At 36.6% G+C, this 16,543-nt stretch overlaps 1 protein-coding gene across 6 annotated transcripts in view; it reads left to right on the forward strand.

The window, feature by feature from the left end:
* The window catches only part of GOLGA4 (golgin A4), a 71,108-nt gene that overhangs the window by 14,453 nt on the left and 40,112 nt on the right, over positions 1–16,543 (forward strand). For 5 of the 6 annotated variants that reach the window (XM_087767301.1, XM_087767309.1, XM_087767316.1 and 2 more), the window contains exons 3-9: positions 3,191–3,289; positions 7,889–7,954; positions 9,123–9,437; positions 11,472–11,519; positions 11,961–12,017; positions 15,673–15,771; positions 16,296–16,434. In XM_087767301.1, the coding sequence (XP_087623427.1) occupies positions 3,191–3,289; positions 7,889–7,954; positions 9,123–9,437; positions 11,472–11,519; positions 11,961–12,017; positions 15,673–15,771; positions 16,296–16,434 (823 nt within the window). The remainder of the gene's footprint in view (positions 1–3,190; positions 3,290–7,888; positions 7,955–9,122; positions 9,438–11,471; positions 11,520–11,960; positions 12,018–15,672; positions 15,772–16,295; positions 16,435–16,543) is intronic. The other variant, XM_087767331.1, reaches the window with a different exon arrangement.

Here is a 16,543-nt window from a genome sequence, read left to right on the forward strand (position 1 = left end):
TCAGTATTGTTGTCTTGTGCCCTTCTTTATTTGTAGAATTGGCTCCATCCCGTTTGTGCTTTCCTTTACTCAAGCAACAGCAGGGTGAAGCTGAGATAATTTAGTGGTGCTCTCGCATCAGGGTTCTGACTAATATCTGTGAAACTCAACAGTATTGTTAATTGTATTTGACTGTTTGTGTAAACTATTAGTTATGATAGAGACCCTGGCAGTTGTATGTCTGCAAACTCAAGCAGTACTGCATCAATTTATATTCATAAGCTTTTTCCTTTCTTTTTCTCAAAACCATAACAATTAGTAATGTAGATTGGCATATTTTAGGCTGTGGATAGCTTGGATCTAATAATCTTGCTAAAAAGGAGTTATGTACACTCCCTATCACTTGCCTACCAGGGAGTCTGAGTGAATTTTTAAAATTAACTCTTTCTATTGTTTAACGCTCTTTGTCATCTTACCCATAAGTTTTGGGGTTTGTAGTTAATGTTTTGTGAAAGACTTACTGTCTAAACCTCCTGTTAGAACTTGGCTGCACTGACATGGTCATGGACTTCAGGGGATGATTGAAAATATAACAAATTATGGATGCTGAACATACTGACAGTCCAAATTTTTTTTTTTTTTTATTTTGGGTGAAGAATAACAACTTGTTAGAGATTAAATAGGAATTCTTTTTAATGCTAGTTGCTTGGTGGACTGTTTAATGGCATTAGGATTAAACAAAATAATGCTATGGTGAAATGTCACAACTTAGTATTTTGAGAAGCAAACATTAGCATACTGTTAGTATGAAGAGATAATTTGAACCATCTGTGATTCCTGAAGTTCTTGACAGTCACGTTTTTAAAAGTGACTTAGCTAACCTGAAGATAATGTTACATGTTGAAACTGTTCATAATCTTTTGGTTAATAATATTTGCCATAATCCATTTATGAGTGTTTTGCAGACTGTGTTTCATCTTCTTAACTGGTCTTCTCTAAACATACAACGTAATTCTTATCTTAAAGTTTTCATCATTTTATTTGTGATTGAGAATTTGCATGCTTCTAATTCACAAGGCCATCAGACATGCTTGTAGTACTGCTGCTGTATGTTTGTACACTTGTGTATATGTAGTATTTGCCATTTCTTTTTCTGGCATATTCCCTTTCAGGAGGTACATGTACAAAATGCATAGCATAGCCAAGGCTATGAGCCTCTACAACCATCACCACTTAACAAAGTTTTTCTGGAATCATTAACACTTGTCAGCTTTCTTATTTTTGTTTTGCCTAAAAGCTCAGATGAGGAAAGAAACTTACACAGTTTTTATACACTTGAATCAATATATAGCAGGAGCTTTAACACAGCTTACTCTTAAGAATTATACTTCTGATGGGCTGAGAGAGAGGGACTGGTGACCAGTCTGACCAAACTCAGCATGTGGTTGCAACCACAGTGGATGCGCTGGGTAAGTGTGCCCAGGCCAGGGGGAAGAAGATTGGGAGCAGGAGAAATGGGACCATCTCTTTTGTTAGCAGCTAGCATTTGTAGTAGCTTAAAAGTGAGGAGTTTCACCTGAGTTTCTCAGACCTAGCTAGTTCTTGGCAAATCAAGTAAACTATTGGAGCACTTGTCCCATGCCAGCTTTGGGAATGCCAGGACAAGGGCAGCTGAATAATAGAAGTCAGAATTAATTGTCACTGTACTTGCCAGTTTGAGACGTAAAAGTTGGGCATAAATTAGTGCTCTGCAGATATCCTTTCTGTAAAGACAGTTCACAATTTTGTAGTGGTGTGGTTTGTTGTTTTTGGTTTTTTTTTGATCATGAACCAAAGCTTCTTTCCCTTTGTAGCTCTAGAAGGTCTTCTGATAAAACTAGCAGGACTCTCCAGCAATGAACTAGGAGGGGGTGTGTATGTGTGTAGATATATATGTATGTATATAGTATAGTGAATCAAAGAGGAGGCAATAAAAGTACATTGTTCAGGTTTTTATTTTGCTTTGTTTTCTGCAGGATTGGTAATTTAGGTCTCGGTTACTCAGGTTTTTCAGTAATTATTTGGGTTTTTTTCGGTGTAGAAATACATTAGAGAAAAGACGTAGGGAGTCAGTACCAACATTCAGAGGCTACTGTGTACGGCTGTCACTGAACGTTAAGCACTTAATACATTTTCTGAAAGGGTTTTGTGGACACAAATTGCAAGTCGTAGCATTCCAGATCTTACATATGAAAATGTTTTTTCTCGCTCAATTCAAATTCATGTAATTCATCTACTGGAGCACTGGAGTCAATGTAACAGTCACAAAAAAAAATCGAACCCTAACTTACATTGTAATAGATTTGATTTCTAAAAGTACTATTTAGTAACTTGAAATAAAACAAAGTTGTTCTGAAATAATGAGAAAGAAAAACCATAAAATGTTTTGGTTCAGTCAGCAGACTGAAATTTCAGGCTATAAGAACATGGAACCTTGAACTTTTGTGTGTGAGTAAAATCATGAGTGGAATATTTTTTTGAAATCTGTTACAGCATCCTAACAGCATTAGATTGCATTACATTACATGTATATATCCAGTTTGAATTCAAATTCCAGTCTCTTCACGTTTTTTGTCTCTAGGAATTTAAATCTCTTTGATAGTGACTTGATAAAATGGTTAGTTCAACTTGTGGTGTTTTTACAAAATAGTCTGCTAGTAGTTTGAAAAAGTTTGTAAGGAATATTTTTTTAATGTCATTAGAATTCTACTGTATAAGAGCACTAGAAGAGAAATAGTCAAAAACATGCAATTTGTACTGTTTATAACTGAAATACTGATAGACTTTTTAGAATAACGCGTTTTTCGCACATAACTGAGAGCAAAGAAGGCTGAGTGGTATCTGAAGATAAGTCATCCACAGAAGTTTAAAAAAAAATTACAATATCAGTTCCTGAAACATTGTCTTTATCTTTGGCTAAACTAGGATCTTTGTTTTTAATTGTGTGTTTCTTTACTTTAAATGATCAAAACTGTGTTTTGGCTGTTCTGAAATGATTTAATGTGTATTTTCTGGTTATGTCCTGCCTTTATCAGTATCTGTTGTCTCATAAACTGTTGTATTGTTTTATGATGTTCTTACTAGTGTGGAAAAATTGAGTAAAATCATGCAACGTTCTTTACCTTATTACTTGATTTATTTTCATTTTCCTACTTTTTGCATTGAATGACAGCTGCTAGCCGGGATGATAGCAGAACCTGCTTTTCTCTCTGAGTATACTATCTTTGCTTTGGATCCCACCAAGCAACCTAAGCCACAGAGTGACGGTGTGGTGAGTCCTCCCACCCCTCTTAGTGGTGCCTTTAGCAGGGGGAGGAGAGTACTGTACTAGAAGACAAACCTAGTGTTGCTTGTGGCTTGTTCTCGCAAAGGCATCTATCTTAACTACCCTGTTGCTAACCCTGCACTAAATTTCATGGAGGTAGTACCTGGTAGCTCCTGGCTGGTGTGCTGATGTGAATTTATTGTAACATAAAAAAATTAACACGTTTTCTGTTATACAGGTAACCATACTCTACACAACTTTTAAATAATTGTTGCACAAGTTTGTACGTTTGTTGCTTAGACTTCATTAATGCCATTGAAAGTCTTCCTCTTCATTTTTATGTATGTCTGTATGTATTTCAATATAAATGGATATGATAAACATTGAGGTTGTTTTTATCTAAAAATAACATGCTTTTTGCTGTGTACGGTGAAAGCCTCACAATGTCATTTACTGCTAATGGTAGCAGGAAATAATTCTCTTACATAGACACTGAAATTCAGCTACTTCTAGTTGGTAACTTGGCAGCTATTACTGTGAGGATAAATAGTCTTTTTTTAATAATTTGATTTTATTTTAAATATATATTTCTTTGCCTGGAAATGTTATTTTCATAATATACAAATGGAGAAGCTCAGTGAGATGAGAACGAGGAGTGGAGAAAGAAGCAGGCATAGGGAGGAAAGCAGCCTCCTACTTTCTAACATACACACATACAAAGCTGTATTCTTCTCGTTACTGTCACAGGACTCGGATGGCATCTTTCACATGCTTCAGAGACATAGTGTTCCTGAGTCCATAGTGATGCCAAACACTGTTTTTTAGAGTCCCAGCTCATCCTCATACTTCATGATTACTTTGCTTTTCCAGTTTAGCAAGTGCTCTGCTGCTCATGCAGAGGCTGAAAATGACAAGTTACTGAAAGCTGTAACAGGGTAGACATTTGATAAGCAGATGGAGATAGCACGACACACCATGTTCTGTTGGACTTGTCTCTCTCAAGCTAAGCAAGATTGGACTGAAACAGTGATTAAAAAGGTGATCTGTGGAAAGTCTTCATTTGTTGTAAAGGGTTATGCTTGTTTAGGGAATGCCCTTAGAGCTCAGATTCATTACTAGCTCAGTCATGGTGTTCTCAATCTTGAGTGAGCTTTTTGATGAGGAGCAAAGAGGACATTCAGACTGTGCTGAAATGTGTAGTTTTGAAACAATTACTAGATTTTTATTCTTTTTTAGTCCTAGGTATTTTGTCCATATTCCAGGTCCAGTGATCACTACTTAAAGTTTCACTGCAAATCTAATTAAGCTTTTCTACACTTACAGCAGTAAACACTTGTGGGCTGTTTTTCACTACACTACAGAATATCCCTAGTACAGTTGCATTTTGAAAAACATAATTCTGTGAATACTGAGATGTTGTCTTTTTATTGTCTTTTAGTATACACTTCAGTGGCAGGGATCACTGACTTGCATATTTATATACAAGACTGCATACATAGCAAATAATTATAATGTAAGAGTTATCGTTAGTGCGTTACCAATGTGTATTAATAATACATTACGTGTAAAACTGATTTTGTTCTCTGAACTTTTTGAAAGCTCTAGAGCTGTACTCTCACAGTAAGAACTAGGGGGAGAAAACAGTGATATAAAAGTTTATAGGGAAGAGGAGAGCCGATTCTATACAAATATACATTAAAAAAACATTATAAGTTTGGGAAACCTGGGTAAACTAAAGATGCAGGAGGGGGAAAGTTTCATCAACGCACACAAATGCGTATTAGTTCTGCTAAAACAGACCAGCATTTTAACTGTGTGTGTGCAAGTGATGTGTGATCCAAGAGAGTGAGCATCATAGAGAAGTGACTGTAATTGTGGATTTTTTGACATAGATGAAGTTAGTATAAACTCTTTACTAACTAAGGTGCGTGGGTTTTGGTGCATGAAGAAACAGTTCAAATATTCTTGGACAGAGAGGGTTTTTTTAAAGAAAAATTAAAGGAAAATGAGAGAAGAAAATGTGTACTAAGCTCTCCTTCCTTCCTCCATAATTTACTCAATTTTGGAATACCTGAGAAGGAGGGAGAACAGTAAAATGTCTTTAAATGTAGACATTTAAGCTTTCACTCATTAGGCTTGCGAATCTATTTATACCTTTGAGAAATGAATAAGATTAATTACCCTGCATTTCAGAAATAGGGAAGCAAGGAAGGACAAGTGTCACTGGAACACCCTAATGTGCTCCAGTTAAAACTGAGCTCTAGTTTATACAACTTCATAACAAACAGCAACCTTTTTATTAGAGATTGTAAGTACAGCTCTCTTTGGTTAGAGATACAGTTGTGTATGTTCTGTGGGTTCGTGGAGGAAAGACTTCTCTTGGGTTCCAGAAACCCTGATGTAACTGCTGGTTTTAAGACTTTCAAAGCACCAGCCTGAGCTCTGTGATTCTAGTTTTGCTGAAACATCTCTTAAGGCTTATGAAAGGCTAGGGCTTTTAAGCTCTTCAAAGCCTCTTGAATCCGTGCTTATATATAGCAACTTCCATTCATGCTTACCTTTCACTGTGTGGACACCAGAATATGACCCTTTGCCCTAGAGCACGATGACTTAGAATTACAGCAGCTAGATGCCTGTGGTGGTCCAGTTTTTATACAAAAGATGACCAGTGTATCCCTTTCATGATTTATGCCAATAGAAAGTGTAATCCCAAATATAGGTTCTACTTTTGTTCATACGGATTAAATACAAAGATGTCAGCACAATTAATAGGAAAATTTAAAAAGTGGTGACATTAGTCTTAGTTTTGAAATGGCATTTTTTAAGGATCTTCATAGCTCCTGAAATGGCAGTTTTTTAAGGATCTTCACAGAAAAGAACAGCATCCATGGTTTTTATATTCATAAACACCTTATTAGATTTCATAAATCTACCTAATCTTGTGTTTCAAAATAGATCTTAAATATTATTAAATTATTCTTATGAATCAGATGTGTAAACCCTCCATAGTTTCCTTTAATTCTTTTTATGGATATCAGAATATGACTGTTGAAAGAAGTGTTTGTAGTTAGTTTGCAATTCTTGGCAAAGTATTTGTCTTCCTCTGTTGTCAGTCCAGTACTAGCATGGTAGATGCTTTGTAAATTATAAAGCAGAAGATAAATTTTTCTTTGGATTACCCTTATTATTAACTTTCCAGTTAGGAAATGAAAAAGAACAGTTAATGGAGCCGAGAATAAAATGTAGGAGTGCTTTAGTTTAAAACCCAGTAGGAGCTCTTAATCCACTAGGAATAAATCCACCGCAACAGGATAGTGCTCTGAAGCAGAATGCAGATTTTGTTCAAGCCAGGTGAAGCGCAGTTTCCAAATCCAAACGGTCTTCTTGTGTGACTGGTTATTGCTCATTTCGCTATCTCTGAATCTGGGATGACACTTCTCTGGCTTCCTTAACTGTCTGAGTTCTCTCTCTTCTGTGGTATTTTTGTACTTCCTTAAGTTTGCTCCATGTCAAACCTTTTTGAAGCCCTTTTACACTGAATCATTCCTCTTCTACATTTATGTTTATGTATGCTTATCTGTGTATCCACACAGAGTAGCAGCTGTAGGTGTAACCATGCAGCAGATACATGGATGATTATGATTGATATTTTAGTTGTACATACACCTTAGACTTTACAGCTTGCATATATCAGGGTATATCTTGATTAAAAATCAGAAGTTACACTGTTTTTAGCTGAATTCCTCATACTTAGTTCGATATGTCTCAGTGCTTTGCTTCTCTTCGAAAAAATTCATATCCAAGATTGTTTCTAGCACGTTTCGCTACTTCAGTTTGACCTGGTTTAAATGCCAGAAAACTGTCTGGATTTGTACAGGTTAGAAAACACCTGAACACAGGACATAGGAAAAGCAGGATAGACAGACTAGGAAAAGAAATGTCAGAAGTCTGAGGGGAAAATACAAAACAAAACCCCCAAAAAATATTGTTTTCTGTTGCATTGGTTTTGGTTTTTTTGTGGGTTTTGTTTGTTTTTCTTTGTTTGGGAGTGCAGAGGAATGTATACATGAAGTTTTGCACAGGATGTTTTTTCCGAAAGTCTAATTTTCTTCCTGTGCTTGTTCGGAGTCTTAAACAGCCTGGTACCAGCACTTTTTTTCCAGGTAGTTTCCACACCACCCGCCCCCCCAGTGTACTTAAACAGAGAATGACGGTGTAATTCCACTGTTACTTATGTTGGCTGTAAACAACACTGGTCATCAATTAGATTTTTTCCTGCTATCATTTTGTCTTGCTGGTGTTTCTTTGATTTGTGCATAAACGTTACATAAATAATCATTATGAATAATTTAATTGGAGATGTCAGCATTTGCAGATGTCTCATACTAATCCATGCACACATAGCTGCTTTGTAGTTCTGGATACTGCAGCAATCTGTTTTGAATTTTAACAGACTAGCTTGTTTGCATGAAGACATCTTAATAAACATTCAAAAGAGAGTACTAAAAACACAGGCAAGGAAAAAGCACAGATGCTATTTGTAGGAATCGGTGAATTACAGTCTTTGTATTCTATTCCTTCTAACAGTTGTTTTTCCTCCTGTAGAACTTAACTAAACAACCACTTCCCAGATCCACAGAAAACAATGGAAGTGGACCAGCCTCTCCACAGGTATGGGGCGAACACGAGGGGTTTGTTTCTTCCTTCACTGCCGTGTTGTCTTTGTGTTAGGTTGGCTTAAGTGTCCCGTATATATCTCCATGCTGGAGCAGGGATGACAGGTACTTGCCTGTCAGGATACTAGGGTGTTTTGTTTGTGTATAATCCCATTAGCTGGTATTAAGCATGGTCACTGATGCATGGAGCTTTTTTTTGTAGGGACAGGTTAGCGGTGTCTGGCGGGGTGCTGCAGGCTGCCTGCTCTGAGGTGCGTCTCATTGCTCAGGGACGCAGCCAGCGCGGGATACAGAGCGTTAACCTTGCTTTCAAAAGTAGAGGGCATATTGCATGGCTAGAAAGCTAATTTCTAGCTGAAGGAAAAGAACTGATAGGCTTAAAAAAATGTCACTACTGATAAAGGTGGAGGTCATTCTTTAATATGTCTCAGAAAAAGTGTAGCTTGCTGGAATGGGATTAGCAGTGGCACCTAGTACGTGTGTCCCAACATTTGATTGTGGGGGTAACATCGTGCAGTAATGCTTTCAAATCACTTGTGTAGCACCAGCAGTTCTGTGCCATAACACAGAACCTTTTATTTTAGAACAGTTTAAGTACTTCAGCTGCATAAATCAATAATGGCATTTTATGTAAAAGTCATAAAGCCATTTAAAATAAAATACGACAAGGACTGTTTAAAACGGCATGCTAGAGCTAACTATTGTACAAGGACTTTTACAATAAACTTGTTCTCTTAATCATAGGAAAATATCTTTGTGTCTTTGAGATAAATACAGTCTTCTGTTTAATACATCAAGAAGTGAGTCACAAATTTTTTTTTTACATTTGGGGCAACAGCAAATGCAACTATTTATTTTAGTTACATATGCTTCACTTTTTAAAGGGGTTACACAGAAATACATTATTTTAGGAGTTTAAATCAGAGCTGTAGTTTATTGGATTTAGTTGCTGTCTGAAATTGCCCACATCTGGTAGTTGCATGCTTGATTTTTCTGCACAAAGAGATGATTCTTCTAAGGGAGTGGTAGCTATTTGGTGTCATGCATGTGTTAGGCAACAGTTGTTCCTTTGCTCAGGTCAGGTCTCTGTTTCCTGGGCTTTAGTGTGTGTATGTCTGCTTTAAGGCAGCGCAGAAGTAATTACTTGCTTTGAATTTTTGCAGCTGAGTGACACTCCGTCTTTTGCCCAGAGGCTTCAGCTCCGAGTTCCCTCCATGGAGTCTCTGTTTCGAAGCCCAGTAAAAGAGTCCCTGTTCCGAACTTCTTCTAAGGAGTCCCTGGTACGAACTTCTTCAAGAGACTCATTGAATCGACTGGATTTGGACACAGCTGGTCCCACCTTTGATCCACCTTCCGACATTGAAAGTGAAACAGAAGAGCCTCCGGGAAATATGGACAGCCTCAGCAAAGAGCAGTTGCTGCAGCGACTGCGCAGAATGGAGCGCAGTTTGGGCAACTATAGGGGAAAATACTCAGAGGTAGGCAATGTTGTCACTGGCTTACCTGGGCGGAGAGGGGAAAAAGAGGAGGCTAGCAGATACTGCAGTAGTGGATAATATTTTTGTTTTCCTGTTTGGAGCAAATGGATCAACTTACAGCTAACATGGAAGTTAAGTTATTGTTGCAAGTCTAGTTATTTTTGGCCTAGATAGGCCACAGGTTTTTCTGGTAATGAAATGTGGAAATCCTTTTCTTCTCATGTTTGTAAATCATTTCATGTTGTCAGCAATAGAGATTAATTAGTAGTTACTCACACAAAGTAGGCCTACGATAGTTTCCGCTCAAAGCCTGTAGCAAGGGGTAGAGTTGAGTACAGAGGTGAGCAAGGCTTGTACTCACATGACAGCAAATTTACTTTGCTTCTGAAATTTGTTCTTGAAGTACACAATGTATATTCCGTGTACGTGCGATGGGCAAGCATTTTTTTTTTTCAATAAATAAGTTCTACTCCCCATAATTTCCAGGTATTCCCTGGAAGGAATTAATTCAAGGACTGTTTCTTCTGCTATTTTAGTGAAAGCTAATGATATAAGTAGTTTTATTACTCATTTTCCAAATTGTTGGGAAAAGTAAAGCTTTCCAAGTGGTGGTGTTGATTTTTTTTTTTTAAGTATGTGTGTGTTTTGCACTTAAAGCTGGCCATTTCCACTGTTTTTTACAGTTCTTTAGATATTTGCTGCCCTCAAATACAAAAATTCCTGTGCAGACTTTTGGCTATTACTGTCAAGATCCCTGGAGTCTAAAATATGTATACAGCAATTACAGTATTCAGCATGTGCCTGAAAAAACAGTTGTCTTCCATTAATTCAGGAGTTGTTGTCTCCCATTAATTTTTCGGTCTCTTCCAGCTAGTATAGTAAGATGTATTTTTTTAGAAGTTTATGTAAACAGTGTTGCCAAAATGAAAATTCTTCAGTTGTTAGGTTTGTTTTGGTTTGGTTTTTTTAGTGTAGTCTGTCGGACAAGTCTTAATTTTCTCTGTCAAAAAAGGTCCGGGTTTTTTTCTCTTTTTGTGAGTTTGTTTAGTTCAGTTGAAAAAAATTGTTTTGCTGGAGCTTCGAAGAAAGTAGTTTCAATATATAATGAGAATTCAAGATGTAAAAATGTTTTCTCATTTAAAGTAGGATACAAAGTTAGCATCTCAAAAAATATAGCAAGGGAAACCATCCATAGTAGTTTTAGTTTTATTTTAAGTGCAAAATAAGTATGACTCTGAAATTAAAAGTAATTTTGAATTCTGACAAATTTTAATTTATTTTAAATAAGAACTTGAAGCTATCTTTTGACTTAGAGATTTCTGGTTTTGATGTTTTGGATTTGCTTTCCTTTAATTTTTCTGCAATTTGAAAGTGGAATATTCTAGTTCCAAGTGCTATTATGCTACTTCAGTTTTGGACAGCTTAGGCAATTGTGATCAAATTTTTAATTAAACTAAATTGTGCAGTTACTCATGAAGTCCTTTTGTCAGTTTACAATGAGAAATATTGTCCACTTCCAGTCTCTCTTTGTCTGCTGGGTATATGCAAAGCACATGGGATGATAACATTCAGTATGACACAGACCTTTTTTTGCTAGACTTGTAAGTGTATTTTTTTAATGCATACTCATTGTAAAATTAATTTTAGTTAAGCTTTCTGGGATGTGTACCCTTACAAATGTACGTCCCTGTGGAGTAGCTGTCTGGGATGTAACTTTTTGATACAGTTGTTTTTTCGACTGCCTGTATTTAAGCATGGCTGTTCTTAGAGGTCTTTTTAGTGAAGGGAAAACTGTGCATGAATGCTGAGTAACCTTATTGCTTTGTTGTGCAGGCTTTATTTTTTTTTTAAACACATTGTAGATATTTTATAAATGGAAAAAGGAAACATTGAGGAAAATTTAAGTATGTTTATGTCAGAAGAGCTTTCTAAAGTGAAGAGTTTGAAAATGCAGATAGTGATACAACTAAGCAAATTATTTTGATATCTATAGTGGATACATTATCATCATTATACACGATTTCTGTATTTTAGCTAGTGTCTGCTTATCAAGTTATCCAGCGGGAGAAGAAGAAGCTACAGGTAAGCATTACTTTTCATCATCTCTTACCTGAATGCTTTTCTGAATCTGAAAATGTATAGTGCAAATACAGATTTAATTTTCAGTGCAGTGTGTGTGTGTTTACACAATACATTGTGTATATAAATATGTGTGTGTGTGTGTGTATAACAAAAGACTCTTTCTTAGCTGGGATTTCTAAGGAAGCCAAGATAATATTGGTTTGTCAAAATAACTGTGAAGCTATTGTACTCCAGCCTTTTTTGTTGCATCAGCTGAATTCAGGTGGTAGATTGCCAATCCACAGTTGGCAGTTTATGAAAATACTTACACATCAAGTTTGACTTGAAAGAGAAATACAAATCATTAATTCTTCTGCTGAAATACATTCTATGAATGTATTTATACTTTATATATAAAAGTTACATTTAGTACACCTGATGTTTATTATTCCTTTTTTAAAGGGCATTCTGAGTCAAAGTCAGGATAAAGCACTTCGCAGAATTGGAGAACTGAGAGAGGTAATTTCCTTTATTGATTGAATATTTACTTTATACCACACATACATAGGATCTTCCTCTGCCTAACTTTTGAATTTTTTTTTGTTCACTTTACAAAATATTTTCTATTGCACACGAGTTTTTTTACCACTTGTTTTCATTTGTTTATATGGGGTTATTTCTCTGGTGTTTCGTGTTCAGCAGCTGATTGTCATACTCTAAGACAGAGCAGTTCATCGTAGTGACTGAATTGTTTTTTTATTCATTGTGGAATAGGTAGAAATGTGTGTGGTTCTTGCAGTGTTGTTGAGCCCAGCAGTAGATGTCCCTGTGCAATTTGTTGCTCTTCTAGCATTGAGAAATACTAATGTTAGGTAAAATACAAGTAATAGGAACTTTTTAATAAAGGTTTTAATGACTATCAATAAAAAAATTTAGGATTAAATTTTTAAAAATGCTCATGTTGATCTTTGTTATAATATTTACATTGTTTTTATGGATTTGCAGTATAGTTTGATTTTAGTCATAAAATCAGGTAGGTTGTGTCATGATTATTGTCTCCTTAGGTTATAGTGAAATTAAAAGGAGAAGCTCTAATGTATTTGGTATTGATAATAAACACATTGGGCTTAATTAAAAGACGTGTACAAATTATTGGGCAGGGCAAATTAAAAAGGCAAGTTCAGAAAGCCATATTGTCAAACCATGGTGAAGCAGAATGTGAAGCTGAAGCCTTTTAACTGCCCCAAGAGCCAGTGCAGCATCAGGTTTGGAGACAGGTGTGCATGGCCTTCTCTGTCCATGCTCCTACCTTGCTTGGGAGCTGGGTACCAGCTCGCTCAAAGCCACGGGCTTTCTCTGTGCTGCACTCCTGTTTTTGGCATGTGCCATGCTGAGCAGCAGCGCTGGCGTGGAGGTTGCAAGAGCCATCAGACCATGGCAAGGTCCCACCTTTGTCTGAAGGCGGACTAGCTCCAGGCAGTCGACCGTCTCGCCTGCAGACAGGGGCCAGGGTTGGTCCCTTGAGGGCGAGGGACAGCAACTGAGCATCCGGACCTGCACGTACCCAGAGCTCATGCTTACTGGCAAGGGGCTGCCCCTGTGCCACCAGTTGGGCAGTCACTCATTTCAAAGGGGGTCAGTGGCAAATTGCTGGGCACTCTCCTTCAGCAATGCAGGATGTAATCCAGGTAAGTAGGCTGTGAATTGTGTGTGCCACAGCAGTAGCATTTTGGTTCAGATCCATGCTGCTTCTACCCCAGCAGCTGAGAACAGTGGGCCAGAGCGCCGGGTGTGCTGTGCTCGTCTGAGCCAGAGCCCGTGCCTGGGCTGTCACCCTGTCCTAAGGTAAACTGTCAGCCCATAGGAGGGGAAAACCCACAGCATTACTGACAGAAGTGGCTTGCCAATGTTTTTGTTTTGTTTGTTGTTTTTTTTTTATGGTTCACTACAAGGTCAAATGAGAGAAGCTCATTCTGTGTTAAGTCTATGTCCACATGCTCCAGTAGGTTTAGTTTTCCAGCTTATTGGTACTTGGTAAAGTTTGGAAGGCATATATATGCACCAGACTTAAAGCTTTTGATTATGAAAAAGGGTTGGACATGTGCATACTTATTTTTCAGTTCTTCTGTCATAGTCTTTCTGATTCATATATCTATAAAAGTTATCTATATATGTTTCTGAGTTATATATATACATTTGTACATATATATTTGGTGTAAAAATTAAGTTCATTCTTATCAATCTTGTAGATTTAAAGATTCCTTCAAATCTAACACTGAAATTCTTTTTTATTAAATGAAAAACTTGAAAAAGTAGTTTTTTGCTCTTTTGGAAGCCCAAGTGTTATAGCATTAGGTAAAACAGACTTAAAAGAAAAATTACAAATAAAACGGTACGTTTCCATTATGGAAGCTAAAATGGTACAAAATAGATCATTCATTGATGTAATAATTTGTTATCAGAAATTAATTTCAAAAATCCTTTTCTTCATCACACAGTCCACTTTCCCCATAAATATGTTGAATCAGACAAGTTTCTTGTAAGAGGGCCATGTAAGAATAAATTAAGTCGCCTTGGAGGCCAAGTTGACAGTGTGAAATAGTCCCTGGAAATCAATGTGTCTTTTACTTACCTTAGTTTTTTCCTGCTAAGAGTAATTCCTCAACAGCAGTCTTCAAGCAGTCTTTGGCGTTCTCCTTCTCAGACAAGGATCAGAAGGGACTTTGGGATCCAAAACCAACTATTTCTGTGTTGGTTTCAGTAAACCGCTTTGGCACTTGTTCTTGCACTGAGCTGCTTTGCTTTGGTTGGAAGGAATTGCTTCTAAAGCTCAGAAGCACAAGGCAAAAGTGTGATCAGTAGCTGTTGAGAACCTGAGGCAATGCAGTGTTAAAAAGTGGATATAGTTACTTGGGAAGAGAGAGGAATAGTTTTCCCAGTGGTGCCTTCCAGCACTGTCCTGCCTGTGCGTGGCTGGGCAGGCTCAGCTCACACAGCTGCATTCTCAAAGCTGGTATCCGGCTCAGCTATGGCCACCGGGATTCACTGCTGGAGGTAAGGGATGGGCAGCAAGAGAGCATAAAAGCCAGATTCAGAGTTGGAGGAAAGCAACGCAGGAAGCATCCAGTGCCCTGTGCTTTGCCTCTTGTTTGTTTTTTCCTCCTTTCTTTCTCTTTTTATCATCCTCTATCTTTGCCTGGCCAACAGAACCCATGTTTGTGGGTGATGCTTGCTTTTATACAAGTGATCTTTGCAGAATAATTGTCATAGAAGCATTAGTTTCCTGGGGTACATCACTGGGAAGATATAGATGGATGAAGCAAATATATAAATTTAAAAATTAAAATACAGGTTTGGGAAATTATTCACAGTGTGTGCATGAAATGAGTATGGTTCTGATTCTCTCAATAAGCAGTTAGATGTTAATTAATTTAACTTTAAATACATTTATTTTCTATTAGAACAATAATTACTTAAAGAAATTAAAATATTTAAACTTTAAAAGCATAGGAAGTAAATCAAAGAAACGTCCCTAAGGCAGTTTTTTATAAGGTTATGTAGATCCTACTAATGCATTTAGGCAACATCTACAAGTTTCTAAAGGTGTTCAGCCAAATGAATGCAAGTAAGTAGCAAGTGAAGCCACATAGCTAAGTTCTTTGGCATTCTCTGGCTTTCTCATTTGAGACACATTTGAAGAATAAAAAAAGCTAACTTTCCACTCTTATAAATAGCATTCATCCTATTAGAGTGCTGGCATATTGAATGAGTGTAACAGAAATGTACATTTCTGCTGTTTATGTTGACTTAATCTGGTTATTAAATGAAGAATCTAGTTTACCGAAGTGCAGTCTTCAGCTTCCAGGAGAAATGTGTGGAAAACAGTTTTCAGGAGCAGGCTTGAAGTGATCAAAACAACAGACTTATGTTTAGGAAGAAAGAATCCTTGATAATTTTTCATCAGATCTAGACTCTTGCTGTTTTAATGCTGGTATTATAATGGGATGTTCTTATTATGTTGTGTGGAATGTTGTATAGTAAAAGAAATATCTACTTTATGGTTGTATTCTGGGATCACAACTGTGAAGAGGTATTTTTAATATTATTTCATAATATTTTGATAAGCCTTTTAAATTCACATTTCATTTGAGATACATTTATTTGCGATTCTCAGGAGCTCCAGATGGATCAACAAGCTAAGAAACATCTCCAAGAGGAATTTGATGCTTCCTTAGAAGAAAAGGATCAACTTATTAGTGTCCTGCAAACTCAGGTAAGATACCTTCCCGACAATTGTTCTTTAAAACTGCTCTTCCTACCTTTTTTTTTTAATTAGGTATTTCCTATAATGCATGTCCATGTTTTATTATAATTGCTGCAGTGTTGTAAAGCTTCTTGAGAATTTATGATTATCTAGAAAATAAGTGCGTCTTTGTGGTAAAGGATACCTCATGTAAAATCTCACTCACGTTGAATATGAGTGATCTGCACTTAAATACCTTTATAATATATTTGTTATCAAGAAAATTACATTAGCAAATGTTTGAGCTAAAATTGCTTTGGCAAAATTTATGTGTTTTGCTTAATTGGCCTCTGTTTCTCCACTTATAATGATACTATTTTTGTTAGCTGGAAACATAATTCTGATTTTAAAAAGTGCTAAAAAAATTCAGACAGATTTTTCCTTTCTCTACTTGCTGATATCAATTTTATTTAACTCTCTCTAGTTTTGAAGATGAGAACATGATCTACTTAGAATCCTTGTTTTTTTTTTAACAAAAATAACATTTTGTTTAGGTATCGTTGCTGAAACAGAGGTTACAGAATGGTCAGATAGTCAGTGAATTGCCTGATCCAAATATCCAATCTGAACCACAAGTTCAAAGTCCAACAAAAGAAATCAGTACAGAAAATATTGTGGAACCAGGAAGCAATGGTAGGTATCACAACTTTTTCAAGAGATCTTGAATTTTGGGGAATAAGCCTGCTTTTATCTATGATGGAGTAACAATACTTGGGGCTGAACATGTCATAGGAAGGATATA

The sequence above is a fragment of the Nipponia nippon genome, unplaced genomic scaffold (genome assembly GCF_047370975.1).
Source record: "Nipponia nippon isolate SJK-2023a ecotype South Korea unplaced genomic scaffold, ASM4737097v1 scaffold_1, whole genome shotgun sequence".
NCBI classification, from domain to species: domain Eukaryota; kingdom Metazoa; phylum Chordata; class Aves; order Pelecaniformes; family Threskiornithidae; genus Nipponia; species Nipponia nippon.